General features: G+C 35.8%; 5 protein-coding genes and 1 non-coding gene across 7 annotated transcripts; 3 read left to right on the top strand and 3 right to left on the bottom strand.

Annotated features, from left to right (window-relative positions):
- Positions 1-80: 80 nt before the first annotated feature.
- On the bottom strand, positions 81-7,081 carry LOC123220461 (pleiotropic drug resistance protein 3-like). Its single transcript, XM_044642685.1, has 24 exons — positions 6,697-7,081; positions 6,470-6,593; positions 6,265-6,350; positions 6,099-6,183; positions 5,819-5,978; positions 5,657-5,733; positions 5,517-5,570; positions 5,323-5,413; positions 4,834-5,135; positions 4,469-4,750; positions 4,059-4,372; positions 3,807-3,967; positions 3,621-3,724; positions 3,385-3,538; positions 3,149-3,286; positions 2,989-3,062; positions 2,557-2,889; positions 2,165-2,455; positions 1,976-2,059; positions 1,641-1,774; positions 1,278-1,505; positions 960-1,131; positions 616-870; positions 81-533 (listed from the first exon to the last, which is right to left on the bottom strand). The coding sequence occupies exons 1-24, from the start codon at positions 7,029-7,031 to the stop codon at positions 267-269; spliced, it is 4,305 nt and encodes a 1,434-aa protein (XP_044498620.1). The 5' UTR covers positions 7,032-7,081; the 3' UTR covers positions 81-266.
- Positions 7,082-7,530: 449 nt separating this feature from the next.
- On the top strand, positions 7,531-7,602 carry TRNAG-UCC. The gene has a single exon. It is a non-coding gene; the product is annotated as a tRNA-Gly (tRNA).
- Positions 7,603-10,071: 2,469 nt separating this feature from the next.
- On the top strand, positions 10,072-10,992 carry LOC123221644 (major pollen allergen Ole e 10-like). The gene is made up of 4 exons (XM_044644515.1): positions 10,072-10,234; positions 10,321-10,352; positions 10,437-10,680; positions 10,787-10,992. The coding sequence occupies exons 1-4, from the start codon at positions 10,159-10,161 to the stop codon at positions 10,810-10,812; spliced, it is 378 nt and encodes a 125-aa protein (XP_044500450.1). The 5' UTR covers positions 10,072-10,158; the 3' UTR covers positions 10,813-10,992.
- Positions 10,993-11,237: 245 nt separating this feature from the next.
- LOC123221643 (S-adenosylmethionine synthase) lies at positions 11,238-12,822 on the bottom strand. 2 transcript variants are annotated; one of them, XM_044644514.1, is made up of 2 exons: positions 12,647-12,822; positions 11,238-12,554 (listed from the first exon to the last, which is right to left on the bottom strand). In XM_044644514.1, exon 2 carries the CDS (start codon positions 12,542-12,544, stop codon positions 11,363-11,365), a length of 1,182 nt encoding a protein of 393 aa, XP_044500449.1. In that variant the 5' UTR covers positions 12,545-12,554; positions 12,647-12,822; the 3' UTR covers positions 11,238-11,362. The 2 variants fall into 2 exon arrangements, with proteins under 2 accessions (XP_044500449.1, XP_044500448.1); XM_044644513.1 differs by having other exon boundaries at positions 11,238-12,559; positions 12,647-12,812.
- Positions 12,823-13,878: 1,056 nt separating this feature from the next.
- Positions 13,879-15,838, top strand: LOC123220247 (autophagy-related protein 8i-like). The gene is made up of 5 exons (XM_044642336.1): positions 13,879-14,411; positions 14,517-14,572; positions 15,108-15,160; positions 15,345-15,463; positions 15,570-15,838. Exons 1-5 carry the CDS (start codon positions 14,372-14,374, stop codon positions 15,656-15,658), a joined length of 357 nt encoding a protein of 118 aa, XP_044498271.1. The 5' UTR covers positions 13,879-14,371; the 3' UTR covers positions 15,659-15,838.
- Positions 15,746-18,962, bottom strand: LOC123220246 (protein RESTRICTED TEV MOVEMENT 3). Its single transcript, XM_044642335.1, has 6 exons — positions 18,642-18,962; positions 18,406-18,532; positions 17,533-17,702; positions 16,705-16,996; positions 16,448-16,614; positions 15,746-16,041 (listed from the first exon to the last, which is right to left on the bottom strand). The coding sequence occupies exons 1-6, from the start codon at positions 18,730-18,732 to the stop codon at positions 15,887-15,889; spliced, it is 1,002 nt and encodes a 333-aa protein (XP_044498270.1). The 5' UTR covers positions 18,733-18,962; the 3' UTR covers positions 15,746-15,886.
- Between the last annotated feature and the right edge of the window lie 403 nt (positions 18,963-19,365).

The following is a 19,365-nucleotide window of genomic DNA, read 5'->3' as shown; positions in this document are numbered from 1 at the left end:
TAAAACATTTTTTGCATGTTTTGTTAAGATGAGATTTGTTTATGAGTATTACACTAAATGAAATACTAAGCATGTGAATATGAGTGTCTAAGCTATAATATATACACATACAATAAGTATGCAAGTACAAGTTGAGCATTTACAACATTTTGCATTGAAGGATCACACAAATTGACATATGCATATTCAAAATCTGTGATTACATAATGCCTTGAACAAATTCCTTACACAGACGGTGAAGGAAATTTTAGAATTTTCTTCCTAATTTATCTCCTTTGAAAATTTGATTTCACTATGCAGTAGGCAAAAAGGGACGCAAAAGCAACTGGGAAAGCAATGAGAACAACAGCAACAAGGCATAACCGATCATGTTGGAATCCATAGTAATCCCCCAGAAAGGAACTAACTGTTTTGAGCTGGCCAAATATCATTATCTCTTTGTTTATGTCTCCATACTGTGCAGTCAAGAAGCCTTTCAGGGACCAAGATGTAGGTGAAATCCAGTAGCACCAAGTCCACCACTTAGGAATTTTCTGCAGATAAGATAACAATGTTATCATCCCAAGCCTAATCGTGCTAACGCATACGGAATAAAAAAATGTCAGAAAAGTATACCGGTCCTGGCATAAGAAAGCCAGAGTAAAGATTCAACATGGTGTAGATTGCAGTTGCCAATATCAAGGCAGTTTCAATACTCGGGCATACAGCAACTAGCAGCATTCCGAGGTATACAAAGTACAAAAATGTACAGAATGTTGTATACAAGTACCAGAAGACCTTATAAGCTGACCAATAGTACCCCATTGCTGGATACGTAATGAGTACATATATAATTGCCTGTACTAAAACGTAAGGAATTTCTATGGTCACCTGCAACATTGAAAAGGTGTTCTTTTAGTAAAACCTTTATTTATTCAGTAATACTTGAAATCATCTACAATATGGTATTTATGCTGAACCTGAGCAAATGCATAAGCCCATGGCGAATACATTCCAGCAAATTCTTCTCGGTACAAAACAGTGCGCTCGGTTGACACATATGGTACTACTGTTGAGCACTTGTTTACGCCTAAGAATATGACAGCAGTGTACATTGCTCCAAATATGTTAAACAAATCCTGCTCATTGTTCCTTCAAAAAACAAAAAAGGAGTTCATTAGTCCCACATCTATTACAAGCAAGCAGCCAAAAATTAAGTTGTTCCTCGAACAGCAGATATCTATTTTCTGTGTCAATAAATGCTGTTGTCTTACATGGAAGTGAACCAAAGGACTTACAAGTGCTTCCCTTTCTGCCAAAAGATTGCGCTGAAAATTAGTGATGCTATGATCAAAAATATGAAGCGAGTCAAATTGTATTCAGGACTTCTCCAGTATGATAAGTGTTGTTTCCACAAGCATGCCATATACTGCACCTTGCCACTTTGTGGAAAACGAGTGGGAAAGTGTAAGTCTTTCGAACCTGGCGGTGGCTCACTCAATTGGTTCACCAATTCAATGGTGTCCCTACAAGCAAAAGAACAATATAAAGATCAGGATTTAGTCATCGCCAGGAATGAAATTCCTATACGGAAATTGTTTACCCTCTAACTGGACTTGCACATTCATATGTAAAAATTTAGAGCAAGCCTTATTACGTACTGATAGAGAGGTGACCCTTTATAGATGTCAGCAAAATCTAAGTCAAGTTCTGCTTCCATTGATGCAGAAGTAACTTCTAGCATCCATGTGGCAGGATTGTAATTATCTTTGATTTTCGGCACACCTGAAATACCCTGTTTGATAGTGAAAATAAGAAATATCAGAATGCTGACACATAAGGATATTGGCATAGTCTAGAAATCTTGAGATTGAATGATCACAGAAATTTTAGGTATCAACTTTGGGATGCAGGATTACTTACTACATTTGACTACTGAAATCGTGATTTTCCAGGAAAATTTTGCTCAATAATTGGTCTGATTTTGTGATCATACCTCAAAGTATTTAATAAGCTCGCTTGAATGACGACCTAGTGATCCAGAGTAAATAATCCGTCCTCCCGTTTTCATCAGAATCAACTGCAGTAAGAGAATGTCACATAATGTGAGTTTGCTTGGTTTATCAAGAAATTTTTTTCAAGTAAAATTGCAAAGCAAAGAGGACAATTATTCAAGTTGCAAAACCTCATCAAAAGCCTCAAAGACATCAATGCTTGGTTGGTGGATGGTGCAGACAGTTGTCCTTCCTGTGGAAACTACATTCTTGACAGCACGCATGACAACGGCAGCTGCCCTTGCATCTAAACCTGAAGTGGGTTCATCCATAAATATTATTGATGGATTTGAAACAAGCTCCACTGCAATTGTTAGCCTCTTTCGCTGTTCGGTGGACAGGCCACTTTGGCCTGGTAAGCCAACTAATGAGTCTTTTATATCATCAAGTTCAATTGTTTCAATGACTTCTTCCACAAATCTCTGCATGTTGATGAGCAATCGAGTTTAAGTTCCTTTTCTTGACAGTTGAAATTGTAGATAATATAAATAACAAAATTCATTAGAATAACTTCTTTTCATACTGTTTTTGCGACTGGATCGATCTCAGATGGCAACCGCAACCAAGCTGAGTATATTATTGATTCTTCAACAGTAATTTGTGGAGAATGAATATCACTCTGCTCACAGTATCCTGAAATTCTTGCAAATGTCTCCTGTACTTTAGGATACCCTCCTATTCTTATGTCTCCTTCAATAATGCCAGTGTTTTTTCTTCCAGAAAGAACATCCATCAGAGTTGTTTTGCCAGCCCCACTTACACCCATAAGTGCAGTAAGAATCCCCGGCCTGAATGCTCCTGTTATATCATGAAGCAGCTGAAGTTTCTTCTGATTGTAGCCATGCTTCCTCATTTCCTGTGCAGGAGAAACAAGTAAACAGGAAATCAAATTCTTCCATCATGCACAAACTCGTAATAATTATCCTTTTGACTCCTAAAGGTTGCACTTACTTACCGGAGGGGTATCAACAAAGTATTGTACATCCTTAAACGAAATTGTTAGAGGCTCAAATGGCAGGACCATCCTCCCTATTTCAAAAATCACATTTCCTCTCATCATTTGATAACAAAAAGCCCTTCAATAGAGAGTTGATATTAAATCAATCTTTTCTCACCAGTTTCTCTTGTGTCCGCCTTAGTTTGGGGAAAAGTAGCTAGAGTTGATCCATGATCCGATTTTGCATTACTAGCTTCTCTTTCTTGTAGTTGAGAGAACCTTTTCTTTGATATGATAGTTCGAGACATTTTTTGAGCTGTATTTATAAATCTCACAGGTTAAATAGTACGGACACTGAACTTACGTTTACTTTTATGCTTATTCATGTAGTTTAATTGAACAAGATAAACTTACCTCTTAAGTAAGTCAGTGCTAATATAAATCCAAAATCAAAAAGCATTGTGAAGCCAAACAATGCCCCAACTGAAATCCAGTAGAAGTAGCCATCAAAGTTCAAACCATGACTTGTTAGAATGCTGATCCCCATGGTTGTATTTCCCACGAAAGCCTGCAAAGGGAATGAACTCTCGCTATTAACATATTCATGTCAATGAACAAAAGATAAACAATTTGTTTCAACATGAGAGCACCTTTTGCCAGGAGGAGGCAAGGAATTCATTCAGTGTCATGCCTATTTCCGCATATGTCATTGGGGATAACCAGAACGCCCATCTCAACCATGGTGGTAAAGCAACTGCGAAATATGACATTCTGTTAAGTAGCCAAATTATTGCTCCCTATTATCTGAGTAAAAAGGTAATTATGAATTGACTTACATCTTGGAATGATGAAGCCTCCAAACAGGAACATTAGCATCAAAATCAAAGTACCAATGGTTGTTGCAAAAACCATATTTTGGAAAATTATTGCTACGAAACGACAAAAGGATGTTGAGGATAGATGCAGAGCAAAGAGGAGAAGGAACTGGCAGAAAAACCTGAAACTCATTGGCAGAATCTAAATCAGTGGCGAATTGCAAACAATAGAAAGGTTGTCTATCTTGCAAGACGAGTATCAAAATTGCTAACCTGCTTATTTCAGGGCTGTAACCAATAACATAGTAAGTTAAAGATGTCCAAATAAGAGCATCAGCCAGTGAAAGTGGAATCTTTAGAATAGAAGCTGGAATAGAATAAGCCCATGCTGGGTACAAATAGAATGATCTTTGCTTGTGAACCACTGGAAGTCTAATAATGGTCAAGGACAATTCTGCTACTCCATTAGTCATGAGTCTGACAATTGCATAATACATACAACCCATCAAATAGTTTGCATGTAGCAAGTCCACTTTCATCTCAGTCCTTATAAATACTGTCATTGCCATAAATGCAGTGATGACAAGCTAGGGAATAAGAAAATTTAAAAATGTTAAGATTGAAATGTTTGAGATTAAGCTGTAAAAACTTCACAATAAGTAGTCATGCTATTAAATGATTACCTGTGCTGTTTTGAACACATACACAAGCGTGTTTCGTTTCATTAGAAGAACCTCTCTAGCCATGCAAGCTTTGAATATCTCTAATTTGCTCAAGGTGTACTTGCTAAATGACAAGGCATTGTTTGGACACTTTGACTTATCATACGGTTTTGAGAGCTCGTCATCTAACTTCTTTCCTAGATAACTTGATTTGAACATCTGAGAGAATTGATCCACTGTAACATAATTGTAAGGAGTATCAGTGAGGCACCAGTATTGTGCTTGGTCCTTCTTGGAAGTTACCTGCAAATAGTTGAAACCCAAATATGCTATATGATCATAGTCGAATTAAGGAAGAAGGAAAAAGTAAAAAGTTGTTTATGAACCTCCTGCAGGAAGTCTGCAACGCCCTTTCTTTCTGGACATTTGAAACCACAATCCTCAAAATGTTGAAGTACTTGACTGCAAGGACCATGGTACACAATCTTCCCTTCTGCCATCAATATTACATCATCAAAAAGATTAAAAGTTTCAGGTGCTGGTTGAAGAAGTGAAACCAATGCAGTTGTGTCCGTGATGTGCACTAATTGCTGAAGATAAGTAACTATCTGAAAGGTTGTGGAGCTGTCTAACCCAGTTGATATCTCATCCATAAACAAGGCTTTTGTTGGGCCAACAATCATCTCTCCTGCCATGTGAAATAGACAAATAAATCATATTTCAACCCCTCAATTTTTTTCACTGTTATATTTTGTTGGATTGCAGGTTCTCTCTTGAAAGTAGTATCGGTTTTACTCCCAAAGAGTTTGGAAACAGGCTAAGAATTTGCAAGTAAAACTAAATTTCACAGCAAAAGACTTCCTTGTCTTCAGTACCTGTTGTTAATCTTTTCTTCTGTCCACCTGAAATGCCTCTTTTCAATGCACTGCCAGTTATAATATCCGCACAGATATCCAGTCCAAGAATCTAAGAGGCCATAAGGTTTTAATTTGCAAGTCAAATTAGATATAAAGATTTTTGTTTGAAACCTGTATGAATCCGGCTCAGGAAGAGTGCAGTATTACTTTACCTTTAAAACATAGTCTGTTTGGAGATTTCTTTTCTGTCCTTCAACTGAAGTTGCCTGCAAGAAGTACAACGCCCTCTTCATCACAGGCCAATAAGTTCCACAAAATATTTGACCAAAAATCTTATCATAATTATCTGTACCTTCATGTAGGTGTCAACATCTGGATCAGGCACAATTCCTGCTTCTTTTTCTCTTCTGGTAACTTCCACCATTATATCTTTAGAGGCAGAAACAGAAATTCAATTTCAAATTTCAGTATTTTTTTTCCACACCTAAGCAGATAGCAAAACAAATAACCTCACCTGCTCTGGTTCCAACACCCTGGCAGCGAGCCGAAAAGTCTATTGTTTCCCTTACAGTCATTTCTGGTATGTGCAGATCATATTGGCTTATGTAAGCAGAAGTCTTTTGCGGAACAAACTCATCTAGCCTGTACCCATTATAAGTGATTTCCCCCGTCACCTGTAAAACCAAAAGGGATCAGAAGAAATTATTTATCACTGTTGCAAAGAACATAAGTTTGTTTTAAATGTGTATCATTCTCATTATTAAGTAGCTTGCTTCATATCTTGAAAGCCTAACCTTGAGAGGGTGATCTAATTTTCCTGCCAGGGCTAATAACAGTGTGGTCTTTCCACAGCCTGGTGGCCCAAGAAGAAGAGTGAGCCTGCATCCAAAACCTTAAATTGAGTAAAAAGCTTTTATACCCTCTACTGAGAACAGTCAAAATCATAGATTTTGGAATTACCTTGAAGGTTTGATGATGCCATTGACATCTTTTAGAATGCTTAACTTGGTTTCATGAGACTTTCCTAACATTACCCTCTTGATAACCTGTTCAGGTGTTCTTTTCATTAAATTTGTTAAAGCAACAAGAAAATCTCTGCAAGTACACAATTCAATCTGTTTTTTTATCTTTCTTTTGCTATAAAGAAGGACTTCTGGGCTCTTACTGAAAATGAGCTTGTGAAAGAATTCCATAAAGAGGGAAGAGGCTTCCCTTCTACAATCTCACACTCTGCTTCAACAAATAGATTCTTGTATCTCACTTCTACGGTTGGTAACTTCACATTCACTCTGAAACACAAAATCACTAATTGAAGAAGCACTTCTTTTATACATATAAGCCACCAAAAACAAAAAAAAAACAAAAAGAATTGAACTTTCTGAAGATAGAGACCTGTCAATCCTCTCCCTCAATCTCTGAAGCAGCCTAAGATTATCATTTTCATTGTGCTTGATAAGTTTCTGGATGAAGAGACGCCTTTCAACACCTCCAAGCTTGGTAACATCAGTAACCTTCTTCCCTTCAAACTGATCATCGTTTTCTCCTCCATTGCCATGATTAACTTGAAACAATGAAGTTCTAATCCGTTTAAACGTTGGTAGTCTTTCAACAGCAGCCCACTGCAACTGAAGCTCCTCATCCACAAGTGAATCTTCACCCACATCATTGCTTGAACCAATCTTTGAATACATGGAATCCTTGATGTTTCCAAGTGTTCTTAACTCCATTTTTTGAAGTTGATATGGCTGCTGAAGACTTTACCTTATAAATAAACCGTTTCATAAGTATAACTACTTCCATTATTACACTATATAAAAAAAGGATTTTACATTGACTGGTAAGTCATAAGTGCGTGTCTTCGTCCACTTTTTCCTTGGTTAGCTGTTGCATAATGGAGTGTAACTGTACATTGACAGCTATGTTCTTTTAAAACTTTGCTGTTTAAGTTATTTTGCTACTGAAATACGTGTCTGTATCGCCATATATATATATATATATATATAAAAGTTAGAGGTTAAAAAAATAAATATGTCAAGGACTTTCTACCAACTCATTTAAATCGAACACAAACTCTGCTTCAAATCCACCCGTACTTGAAATATGAACCCTATAAGTGGTATCGTCTTTCCATGCTCGTCAAACAAATAAATAAATCATCCTTTCCATTGAATTTGAAACAAAATTAAAATCAACATTAAATATATGTAAAGACGCAATAAAACATCAGCGTTTGTAGTCCAACGGTTAGGATAATTGCCTTCCAAGCAATAGACCCGGGTTCGACTCCCGGCAAACGCAATGAGACGTTATTTTTCCCATTTTTACTTTCAATACATGTGTTTGGCTTTGCCGCGCCAGTGGGTCAAAGTCAAACATTGATAATTGAGACTCACTATAAATGTTTTTTTTATTATGGTGGCTCTTCCCTTTTGTCTGTCTCATACATACTCAGAATGTGAATGTCAATTTAAAGACGACACATTTAAAAGCTTAAATAAATAATAATAAGCTGACTGAGCAGCAATAAATAATGTTTTTTTTTTTTTTTATATTCGGATCAAACGTTAATTAAATAAAAAGATTAGTCAGTCTGATTTTAATATATTTTTTTACATAATAATTAAGTATTAAATATAAATTTTGAATTATTATATTAACATAAAATGAATTCGGTCTAATAAGACACACATCTCCTTCTCCTACTACTACTACTACTAAACAAAAGAGGAAAACCCACCCACAAGAAGACCAATTCCACTTTTGCTTCTTTGCGTGTGAATGAAACATATGAACTCCTTTTTTTTTAAAAAAAAAAAAAAGGTTTAAATAGGAAGGAAAGCGACAACTTCATTCTATTTATTTTCCGAAAGTTCAATTAGACCTTACCTTACTTTTGGATTGCAACATCAAATAAAGGGTATTTTATTTGTCTTCACTTCACTTCACTGTTCATGCATGGGTATCAAAATTGAAAAGTAAAAGGCTATCTTATCTTGACGCATACTGTTCTTCCATTCTTGAATATTCAAATAATTAACATTTGGGCCCAAAGGGCTAGAGCTAGACATCCCTTTACAATATCTCCACTACTTTTATTCCCTTTTTTTAAGGGAAGTGGATCAAAAACAATAAAATCTAATTTTTAAAAATTAATTAGATAGATACTACTCATATTATATTTTTATCTTGTGATTGAATTGCATGATAATATATTAATTAAATATTTAAAATTAAAATACATATGACATTGAACATCAAATACCAAATGTCTCCTAAATTTCAATGGCCCTTGCTAGAGGCTGGCAAGCTCAACCACCTAAAATGTGCGTAACCCACTTTACCACAATTTATAACATATTTCTTCCCATTAAGAAAGTTGTACCACTCCCCTTTCACACTTCAACCAATTCAATTGACTTTTGACTTGTTTGTTTGGAATTTCCAATACAATCTTTGATAAAATGGTGCTTTAAATAATTATTTAATTTTATTAGTTTCCATCTCAATTCTCAAATGTTACATCAACGTACAACTATTCATAAATGTTTTTTAATTGTTTATGGTTAGATATTCCAATTTCATCGGATACTAATTGTGGGTAGGGTTGATTTGGTTTGAGTTATTTAAGTTTAGTTTGATTATTTGCTCAAATCAAACTCTTTTATCATATCGATATCATTGCATCAGAAAATTGACTCATTAATAATTCTTTTTCTTTTTTTTTGATTTTTTTCTTCTTTTCCAACAAATTCTTCTCTACCAATTTGAATAACTCAAATTGGATATTAAATTGATTATTTTGTATTCAAATAAAACTCAAACTAACTCTTATTTAAGTCCAACTTAATTTAAATTTACCTTTAATTGTAAGACTTGATTATATTGGCTATTGGCTAGATCTTAGCCCAAACAAATCTTCTTGGGCCCGACCCAATCTCCATTTCAGCCCTTTGGTCACACAGAATTCATGAATAATAAAACAGATCAAGATTCTCGTTTATCTGTGAAAGATGTATGAGGGTCAGTGCCTTTCTCAATGTATTTGAGAAGGCACAACTGAAAAGATTTATAACATGACATGGTTAGATATGTAGTGATTTTAGTGTTGGCGTGGTGGATTTATGTAATGTTCTCAAGCCTAACCAAGAACCAAAACTGAAGTTAATAAAGAAGATAGCTTTCAGTTATCAGTCTAAACCCAATCCAAATATATCACAACTAGACAACTAATACATAAATAAAGCCTTAGTGGGTTCTGGTGGTGTGAAAATTTGGACCAACCAGAATTGGAAGCCCCCAGTCAGGTAATCAAATCTTGACAATATCAATGAGCCAAACTATTGGATAAGGATATTAAAATATGTGTCGTTTAAGGTGGAATGTTGTTACTTTCTATTACCACAACTCACAGGTGAATTTAGCTCCTATATATGTATTAAAATGTTATTGAAATTGTTATGAACAATATCAACAAACCCTAGTTGAAACAAGTAATACTTTTTTCTTATAATAAACAAGATTATCGATTACTACACGGAATGTGCAAAATTTAGCAAGCTGAAAGACGTGGATGTCAAAAAGGTTGTAATTTCAGATGTAATGTATCACGTCTATGCTTTCAAACCCAAGAAAAGTAAAGCATATTATAAATATAGAAATCAGAATAAATGCATACCTTACTCAGCATTTCTGTTTCCTTGTACAATCGACATATTGCATGAGAACCGGAATATTGCAGTGTAAATTGTACATTGTGTCTCTATTTAAGCAGCGTTAACATTGCAAACCAAAGCTGCATTGCAATAATATCTCTTAATTCTTTCTTCTTGTTGTTACTTTTTCAATACCGAGAAAATGTCTGTGGCAAAAAAATCTTCAGCTTCTGTAATTTTCACTTTGGCTTGTCTCCTGTGTTATGCTATGAGCACAGGTACATGACTACAATTTGTATCTTTTACTTTATAAATTACATCTTTGTAACACTTTCTAGTCTAATTCTATAGCTACTTTTTGCAGAAGCTATGCCTCTGAAAGTGAAGGATAAGCAGGTACAATTGAAACTCACCTTCTTAGTATATGAACATTTGATGCAGTCCTATTGTAATTCTCAAGTATGTTAATGTGATTGGTAGGAGAACCCATTTAAGAGAAATTGGTGCATTGTGAAGCCTTCGACGCCTGATGATCAGCTTCAACGTAACATTGACTTCTGTTGCCAAGAGGTGCCGTGCAAAGAGATTGAAAATGGAGGATCTTGTTACAACCCTACAAACAAAGTGTCCGCTGCATCATTTGTAATGAACAGCTACTACCAGGGAAAGCAGCCTCACGATTGCAATTTCAATAACAGTGGAATACTTGTTTATGATGATCCATGTAAGTTAACATCCATGGCTGATTGGCCTCTAGTTCAAGGCCTATAATTAAGTAGTTTAATTGTTAATTGAAGAGTTCTGATGAGTTTCTGGTTACTTTTTTGCAGCTGTTGGAAGTTGTATATATCCATAGTTATGAAAGGATTTAGCTCATTTAGCATGACTCTAATGAAAAGGAAATAGAAAATAAATGGGGTCTGAACATTATGCTGCTGCTCAAGTATGTGTGTCTCCTTGTAGTTTTGAATTCTGATTCTCTTTTATGTAATTGATTATTCAAAAAAGTATTCAGAGAATATGTTTACTTGTCTCATATCCTACTCCTACATTTGCCCTGACTGCATTACTTATTTATCCCAATTCAACTGTTTTTATTAACTTGGGATATTAACAATAAATCAGCTCATTCTGATCAGACGGTATTGAACAAAATAAGTCACTGACCATAACAATCTGTAATATAGCTCAATATTAGACAAAATGAAATTCTCTGATGGACAGGGACACATTTTGTCACTTGTTTGCATGTATAAATATATCATCTGAGCAATAACAAAATGGCATTTAATACTATCTGCATTCATTTTTCTTTATGCCTCGAATATAGATATGATTCAAACAGAGAGAACAAATAAAACGTGATAAAAACACTAAAAAGCCAAGAAAACGGAGAAAACTGTTGATTAAGCTTGGACTTTGTCCCACTTGAAAGGCCTCACAACTTCCCAAGTGAAGTCTGCATCATCTCTACCAAAATGTCCATAAGCTGCAGTCTTCAAAAACCTGCCATTGCCACCCCTCTTAAGATCTAGGTTAATAGAAATCATTCCAGGCCTGAAATCAAAATTTTCCTTCACAATCTTCAGTATCTCTTTGTCAGGGATCTTTCCAGTGCCATAGGTATCCACAAAGACCGACAAAGGATCAGGCACACCAATAGCATAAGAAACCTGAACAATGCACCTCCTGGCAAGCCCATTTGCCACAATACTCTTGGCAGCTTGCCTAACAATATAGGCTCCACTTCTGTCCACCTTGGTGGGGTCCTTTCCTGAGAAGGCGCCACCGCCGTGAGCTCCCCATCCACCGTAAGTATCAATGATGATCTTACGGCCAGTAAGCCCAGCGTCCCCATGAGGCCCACCAATCACAAAGCGCCCAGATGGGTTCAGATGAAAAATTGTTTTTTCATCCAAGTACTTCTCGGGAATCACAGGCTTGATCACATGTTGCTTAAGATCAGCTGCAATTTCGTCGTTTGTGACTGTCTCATCATGCTGCGTTGAAATGAGAACAGTATGAACTCTGACAGGAACCATGGCGCCATTGTCATTGTAATACTCGACCGTGACTTGGGTTTTTCCATCAGGTCTCAGCCATGGACAGGTTCCATTTTTCCTAACTTCTGTCAAACGGGCACCAAGCTTTGTCGCCAGAACGTGACTGAGTGGCATCAATTCAGGGGTTTCATCAGTGGCATAACCAAACATGTGACCCTGATCACCAGCTCCAATCTCCTCAGGCTTTTTCGTCGAATGACCATGAACACCTTGAGCAATATCAGGGCTTTGTTGTTCAATATTGACAAGAACTTTACAGTTATCAGCATCAAGTCCAACGTCATCAGAAGTGAACCCAATTGCTCTGCAAGTATCACGCACGATTTTCTCATAGTCCACATTGGCCTTAGTGCTGATCTCACCAAACACCATCACCATGTTGGTCTTGGTGCATGTTTCACATGCCACTTTGCTTTCAGGATCCTGAGCCAAACAAGCATCAAGAATTGCATCCGAAACCTGGTCGCAGAGCTTATCTGGGTGTCCCTCATTCACAGATTCAGAAGTAAATAGAAAAGTCTCCATTTCTGTCAGGCTGGGCTGCATAAAACACAATGAATTAACATTAATTCACAAAAAATAACAAAGAACCCACATTACTTTGATAACATTTCTGATAATGGGTACCTAAAAATCTCTTCTTTGAAGCTGCTGGCGTGCTGTGAGAGACATATGAATCAGAAAGGTAAATTTATAGGACAGAAGAAAAGCCCCCCAGACACGGGATCTGGGCTAGGTTCATTACACTGAAGATCCAACGGGTGATTTAGCTTTTAGAGAGATCTCAGCCGTTGATATTCAAGGGGTTCGGTGGATGATTTTGACCAAGGCCAGCTACCAACCCCCGAGCCCAGGCTGTTTCTTGGCTGTAACATTTTTATTAGTTTAAAAGGCAGCACTCGGTTTCGATAGAATTGCATGTCACAGCTAAGGTTTGGTTAAAAAACATTTTCGGACCCTAGATGTTATAAATTATATTTTTTCATCTAAATTTTAACTTTGTTAACAGAAATTAAAAAACAGGAAAGTTTTATTATGGATAGATTAAAAGAAAGGAAGATGATGAGTTTAAGAGAATTGAGAGTATTGCGGTTAAATTCAGCCCTGATAAATGGAAAATGTATGTTATTAGGAGGACAAAGCGTGGGTGGGACAATGTGATTCACTCAATCTCTGAAGATGAGACGCGTGGTGAGGTGGTCAGAGTCAGAATCTAGTGCCTTGCCTTCCTTCCTTTAGATAGTAATGCTGTTGTTGCAAAAGCAAATTAAAAATAGCTTAAATCTGGGGGCTGGAATGGCCAGAATTCACCATCACCATTAGCATGATATACAATTTAATTATTTCATTCCATTTATTTGAATTTGCAGATAAATAGAGTTAGTTTAAATTTTGATCCCATTTATTTGAATTTAAGTAGAGTTAGTTTTTATTTAAGCATTTAAATGGTTTTCATAAATAAATTAAGTTAAAAGTTAATTTGAATATTTGATTTTGAATGAGTTAGGGTTAAATAATTTTTTTCACTAGATTTTGAGTACGTCCAATAATTTCAAACGAATTTTAAATTAATAGTGTCTCCCACTAGAAAAAGAAGTCAGATATCATGAAGAATAAATACTTTTGACCTTCACAAGAAAGAAGTTCTTTGTCAAAGCTTGTGGGCAAGGGTAATTCAGTTCACATAGCCCACATGACATCAAATTTGCAATATCCACCCCACCAAAATGGAGACAAGACAAGAGAACCCAAGTCCATCCAATGTTCTATTTGGCTGAAATCAGGTGTCAAATGTTGGTTTGGTTTGGTTTGGTTTGGTTTGGTTAGGTTAGGTGTGATATTTTCAGCATTCTCAGACTCTTTCATAACTTTCTCACAACACTCTTTCATGTTCTTTGTGTGTGCTTTCCCTCATCATTTTAATCCTATTTTTATTTTTTCAGCTCCAAGCTAACTTCACCCTCATAATTCAAGTCAAATAAGCTAAGTTTACGTCCTAATAGATTGACATTATTTTGAGTTCCAATTCAAAGTCAAGTTAAAGTTGATACTTATATGCTATGTAGGTAACTGGACTAGGCCCGCCCAAGTCATGAAGCTCATGAACAAGGCCCATTGGAAACGGTAAATCGTCAGAGCTACAGAAAATGCGGCGAGTTGCCGCTTGAATAGTTGCAGGATCTGAGGTGTCAATTGTTAGGGACGCACGCCACTTCTTCTACCTCGTGGCTGTCAACCAAACTCTTCTTATTTACGCTCTTTGTCTTGTTTGATTTTGACCCACGAAAACAGAACACCCAACAACAAAAATCCCATTTTTTCTCTTATCATTTTGTTTGTCTTTCAACTTTGATGGGGAAAGTCAAGAGCTTCAAAGAGCAATATTCATTGGGTAGGTTATATTCTTCAAGTTTTTATCTTTTGTTTTCTATGTTCCTCTTTTCAGCTTCAAGATAATTTAATTTTTTTTAGTGGTTTTGATCTTTTGGTTGCGTAGATGAGAGGCTTGAAGAGGCAAAATCCATCGCTGCAAAATACCCAGATAGAGTTCCTGTAAGTTTCATTGCCATCTGTTTCTGAGAAAGCATTATTGAAATTGTAGCCTCAATTTATATGTTTAGTTTTGCCTTAATCCATTATAGATTTGATTTTGTTAATTACAATTAGACATTTGTCACGAAATTTCATCGTTTGGTGTGGTTATTATACCAAAGTAGTTAGGAGTTTGATGTAGATGTTTTCTGGGCCAATCATGTATGTATGTATGTACGTACGTCAGTCAGTTGCAATTAGAGATAAAGCAAACAGTCTACGATTTGTACTAGTATTATTCTTTCTGGGCAAAGCTTATTTGTTGATTTGTGTGATCTTTAGATTTCTAATTTTCTACTTCTGTATGTCTAAATTTATAACTCAAATGATAGCTCAGAAAGCATGAGAGGTTTATGTTTTAACTTGAAGAATATGTCAGCATATGTGGCATTATTTGATTGGAATCCATTAAATTTATAGTTTTTTTATTGATTGGTTACTCTTTCATTGTCTCGCTGAATAAGACTTTATTTTTATTTTTTGTGCTTTTCAACAGGTGATTATTGAAAGATACTCAAGAACAGACCTGCCTGATATGGAAAAGACAAAGTAAGTCCTAGTTGTATGTTTCAATTCTTTTCATATCAGGAAAAAATTGTTTATGTTTAACTGTTGTTCTGTTCTTGAAGCTAAAGATTTTTATGCTCTAACATATCTCCTAAATTGGATGAAACCAAATTATTGATGATAAATAACATGTTTTGGCTCATAGCTTTCTACTTATTTCTTCCAGATTCTTGGTTCCTCGAGACATGTCGATGGGGCAATTTATCCACATCTTAAGCAGCAGGCTAAACCTGACTCCTGGAAGAGCTCTGTTTGTCTTTGTAAAGAATACATTGCCTCAAACAGGTTAAAAGTCATTGTCATTTTTTATCTCAATCACATTTCCTGAATTCAGCTTCTGTTCCATACAGAGAATCTTCTAATGCTTGTCATTGTCGATTTATATTTACAGCGAGTCACATGGACACCATCTACGAATCTTTCAAGGAAAATGATGGGTTCTTGTATATGTGCTACAGCAGCGAGAAAACATTTGGCTGAGAAACATCAAGTTTCCTGCTACATATGTAAATTGTGTTCATGCAACTGCAATTGTGTGTGAATATTCCACTTCCAATGGTTTGGCACTGGCTTCTCAAAAGTAAAAGACAGCTTTTAATTACCGGTAACTTCTGTAAATTTACAATCTTTCAGAAATAAAATAGTGCCACATTTATTATACTTTTTTCCCAGAATTCATTTAAGAAATTCGAGAACTTAGACAACTTATTACAGAGCACTAGCTATACCCCAGATGGTCACCTCTGCTTCAAAGAAGCAAACATCCTTCACTAGACAACCATTAGAAGCCTGAAGAAAGAAACTTGAGGAAATAAATTTTTCCCAACCACTTTCCCTGCTTGAGGCACTGAACCAGTGAGACTCTGACAGAGAAAGGAACATAATTAGCTTTTCTAGTTTTCACATATAGAATAGCTAAGCAAAACTAGAATATTTCATCTTATAGACATTTTAGAATCATATAGTAAATAAAATTGGTCTATGATATCATGGTTTTGAAACCCAGATCAAAGTAGTTGGTTCAACTAGTTTGACTAGTACTTGTGGTCTTACCCGATTTGGGTAAGGCCAATTTTTTGTTGTACATTGCTTTTACCTATGGTTGAACCGAGCAAACCACAAATACACATGTATGTATGCTTATTTGAACAGTAATCTGGTCTGACCACCGGATAATTGGTTTGACTGCCAGTTGAGGGCGAATGCCCAATCCGGGTTTGAAAACGGTTTTGGTTAAATTAATGATTCAGGCAAAAGAAAGAGCTTTACTTTTAGCAGATATGTCTCTGGTCTGCACTTGATCTTGAATGCGCAGAGCATAGTCTACATATATTTTAGAAGCAGGAGTAAGAGATTTTAGATCTGCCAAAACCAGGTACAGAGAAAGATGACTTCCAGTTCTGGAGTCTCTTTCTTTCGGATAGAGCTTCATCTTCCTGCAACAACCAACAAACGCAGGAATATACCTTGGTCATTTTAGTCTATTCTCTTTGAAGTTCAATTGAAAAAAGTGTTATGAGTGATACCATTTGTAACCAGCTACAGTGAATTCTTTGGAGTCATAATATTCAGTGTCTAACTTAGAAAAGTTTTCAACCTTCCAAACATGCTTGAAACTGCGAGGATCTTTGATCATTTCTAGACATTCTCCTTTGCCTGTGCTTCTTTCTTTACTAACAAAGACTTCCGCTCCAAGTACACACGTGTCATCCACCAGGTATCCATTAGAAGCATCACTAAGTACTTGAATTGGGATGAAATGATCGAAACCTAATTCAGGTTTCAATCTATGGAATCGTCTCTGCTTTCCTTGGGAATCTAGGCATTATAATTTACCAAATAATTAGGAAGAGTCACACCCTTAATTGAAGGTATTGAAAATAGAGTTGGGATTTAAGTTGAGCCGACTTCAAGGTCGGACCTATTCAAACTCAGCTCAGAATAAGGTGAGTCGAGTTGGAGCTCGACAAGTTTTGAAAGACATGAGTTCAAGCTCAGCTCGCATGGACTCAATGTTTTAGATACAAGCTTGAGCCCAAGCTCAACAGACTTAGAGTGAAAAGACGTCCTTTTGACTCTTAAGTTATATAGCGAAATGGCGTTATTTTGCAATGCTTACATGATGTACCACAAGCACAAAATGATATTATTTTGAATTGGTTAAAACGACGATATTTTGCTTGCATACATGAGCCCTTTAAGCAAAGCACTCCCATTGCTCTAGCTCGATAGTGTTATATGCCTATGGCTTGAGTTCGAGCTACTGTTGCTCATTTCAAGCTCGAAAGAGCTTAGCTGACAATGAGCCAGCTCAAATCAAATCCATTGAAAATAATAATAATAGTTATACACACCTTGAGCTATCAAGTAGTTGTCTTGGTTCTGATCAAGCAAAAACAATCGAAAAACTGCGTGGACCTCCCAACCAGTTGGGAGTGAACTTGCATCTGCCATGGCTAGGTAGACAGATATGTGGTCTTCCACTTTCTTGCTTTTATTTCCATTTGGGTGGAGAATAAGTTTCCTGCAATTACTCATGCACTTAATTTTTTTAAAATAATGGAGTCTGTAACTAAAGAACATGTGAATTTAGAGGTGAATATGAATTGAACTAAGTGCGAATATTTTTTTTGCTCAAGTTTAGTTTGAATGAAAATAGAACTGAGTCTGAATATCTTTTGGCTCTAATTTAGTTTGAATGAAAATAGAGTCGAGTCTAAAAGTTTTTTAGCTCAAGTTTAGTTCAAATGAAAATAAAGTTGAGTCTGAAGACTCTTTGGCTCAAGTTTAGCTCAAATGAAAATGGGGCAACTTAAGTTCATTGAGCTATAGGTTAAGGTTAGCTCAAGTTTGGCTTGCCCCTAAGCTCAAAGTTTGAAGTATGATTTGAATTTGTTATTCAAGTTTGTAGTTCATAGATAAAATGATGTTATTTTATTAAAAAATAAACAAAATAATATTGTTTCGATAATTGTTTGACTCTTGACATGATTTGAACGAGTCGCAAGCCAAGTGAATTGAATTGAGTTAGTGCTCAACTCACAAGTTTGGTTAACCCAAACTTCTTTAGCTCAAGGTCGGTTCGATTTAAAAAAATAAGTCGACTTTGAGTTTGGTTTGAGTTTGACTCAAATGAATTTAAACTGAATCGATTTATGAGATCAAATTAGCTCAAATCGAGTTCAGCCCTACATGTGATGTGATGTGGATTTTGGAACGAAATATACCATTTGTAGCCTCCAGCTTCAAATGCTGCAGATTCATATTTCTCTGCGTTCTTGGAAAGTAATGAAAATGACTGTATCGTGACTGCATAATGAGTTGGTGGCGTTTCTGATACAGATCTTGAAATCCCTGCAAGAATAACATAAACATAAAGTCAAACTAAAAATGCTCAATCTTCATGATCATTCATTCAAAGGCACATACATCAATACACAAAAAGAAAGGACATCTTTACTACCATCCTTGTGACCAAAGAAACTGCCCATCGCAACAAAATTATTTGCAGAATTGAAGAGATTTACGTCACAACAATCAGCTTTCAACTCCATTTATATTCAACAACAAATAAAGAAGAAGCTAAGATTCCAAACTTTTTGTCTCTTACGTGAAAGGATTGGTTTTTCAACATTGAGCAAGCATACATTCGATTCTTGGTAATGTGAACCAAGTTAAAAATACTAAATCCATATGCCTTTTCACTGTACTGCATTCGACATTGACCAATGGATTTCCACATTGGCCTCAGATCTCAACTTGGGTGAAACCTGGATCGGATAAGACCAGCCAGTCGAACTGGTTCAATTAAGACAGGTCAAAGTTTAAACTATTATTTGTCATTAGATTAGATCGGTCTATGGTTGAATAGTGATAGGTCAAAGTCTAGATTATCATTAGTCATTGAATTGGACCAACCCACGGTTAAACCAAGCTAATTGCATCGGTTTGCAGTTCAACACTCAAGTCAATTTGACCAAACCAGTATGTTGATATTAGCATGATGTAGGCCAAACTTGATTTTTAATTAAATGTAATTCAAATAGTGTATTTAATCATTATATAGGCAAAATTGTTTTAAAAAATTTTGCAATTATTAAACCTCAAATTAATCTAGTAAATAATATATACTACATATTATCAAACTATAATTTTGCTTGATTGAATATTATTCTAATGTTTATTTA

Source organism: Mangifera indica, chromosome 7 (assembly GCF_011075055.1).
Source record: "Mangifera indica cultivar Alphonso chromosome 7, CATAS_Mindica_2.1, whole genome shotgun sequence".
Classification (NCBI taxonomy): domain Eukaryota; kingdom Viridiplantae; phylum Streptophyta; class Magnoliopsida; order Sapindales; family Anacardiaceae; genus Mangifera; species Mangifera indica.
This window is presented reverse-complemented; position numbering and strand designations above follow the sequence as displayed.

Bases quoted from the DNA above. Each gene is read 5' to 3' on its own strand.
- LOC123220461 (XM_044642685.1), bottom strand. From the start codon at position 7,031: ATGGAGTTAAGAACACTTGGAAACATCAAGGATTCCATGTATTCAAAG. The intron at 4,751-4,833 runs GTTCATAAACAA...AACTATTTGCAG, and splicing joins TTGCAGACTTCCTGCAGGAG to GTAACTTCCAAGAAGGACCA. The intron at 1,132-1,277 runs GTAAGTCCTTTG...TGTTTTTTGAAG, and splicing joins TGGCAGAAAGGGAAGCACTT to GAACAATGAGCAGGATTTGT.
- LOC123220247 (XM_044642336.1), top strand. From the start codon at position 14,372: ATGGGGAAAGTCAAGAGCTTCAAAGAGCAATATTCATTGG. The intron at 14,412-14,516 runs GTAGGTTATATT...TTGGTTGCGTAG, and splicing joins CAAAGAGCAATATTCATTGG to ATGAGAGGCTTGAAGAGGCA. The intron at 15,161-15,344 runs GTAAGTCCTAGT...TATTTCTTCCAG, and splicing joins CCTGATATGGAAAAGACAAA to ATTCTTGGTTCCTCGAGACA.
- LOC123221644 (XM_044644515.1), top strand. From the start codon at position 10,159: ATGTCTGTGGCAAAAAAATCTTCAGCTTCTGTAATTTTCACTTTGGCT. The intron at 10,235-10,320 runs GTACATGACTAC...TACTTTTTGCAG, and splicing joins GTGTTATGCTATGAGCACAG to AAGCTATGCCTCTGAAAGTG. The intron at 10,353-10,436 runs GTACAATTGAAA...TGTGATTGGTAG, and splicing joins TGAAAGTGAAGGATAAGCAG to GAGAACCCATTTAAGAGAAA.
- LOC123220246 (XM_044642335.1), bottom strand. From the start codon at position 18,732: ATGGAGTTGAAAGCTGATTGTTGTGACGTAAATCTCTTCAATTCTGCA. The intron at 18,533-18,641 runs GTAGTAAAGATG...TTATTCTTGCAG, and splicing joins TTTCTTTGGTCACAAGGATG to GGATTTCAAGATCTGTATCA. The intron at 17,703-18,405 runs GTATATTTCGTT...GAGTAATTGCAG, and splicing joins GAAGCTGGAGGCTACAAATG to GAAACTTATTCTCCACCCAA.
- LOC123221643 (XM_044644514.1), bottom strand. From the start codon at position 12,544: ATGGAGACTTTTCTATTTACTTCTGAATCTGTGAATGAGGGACACCCA.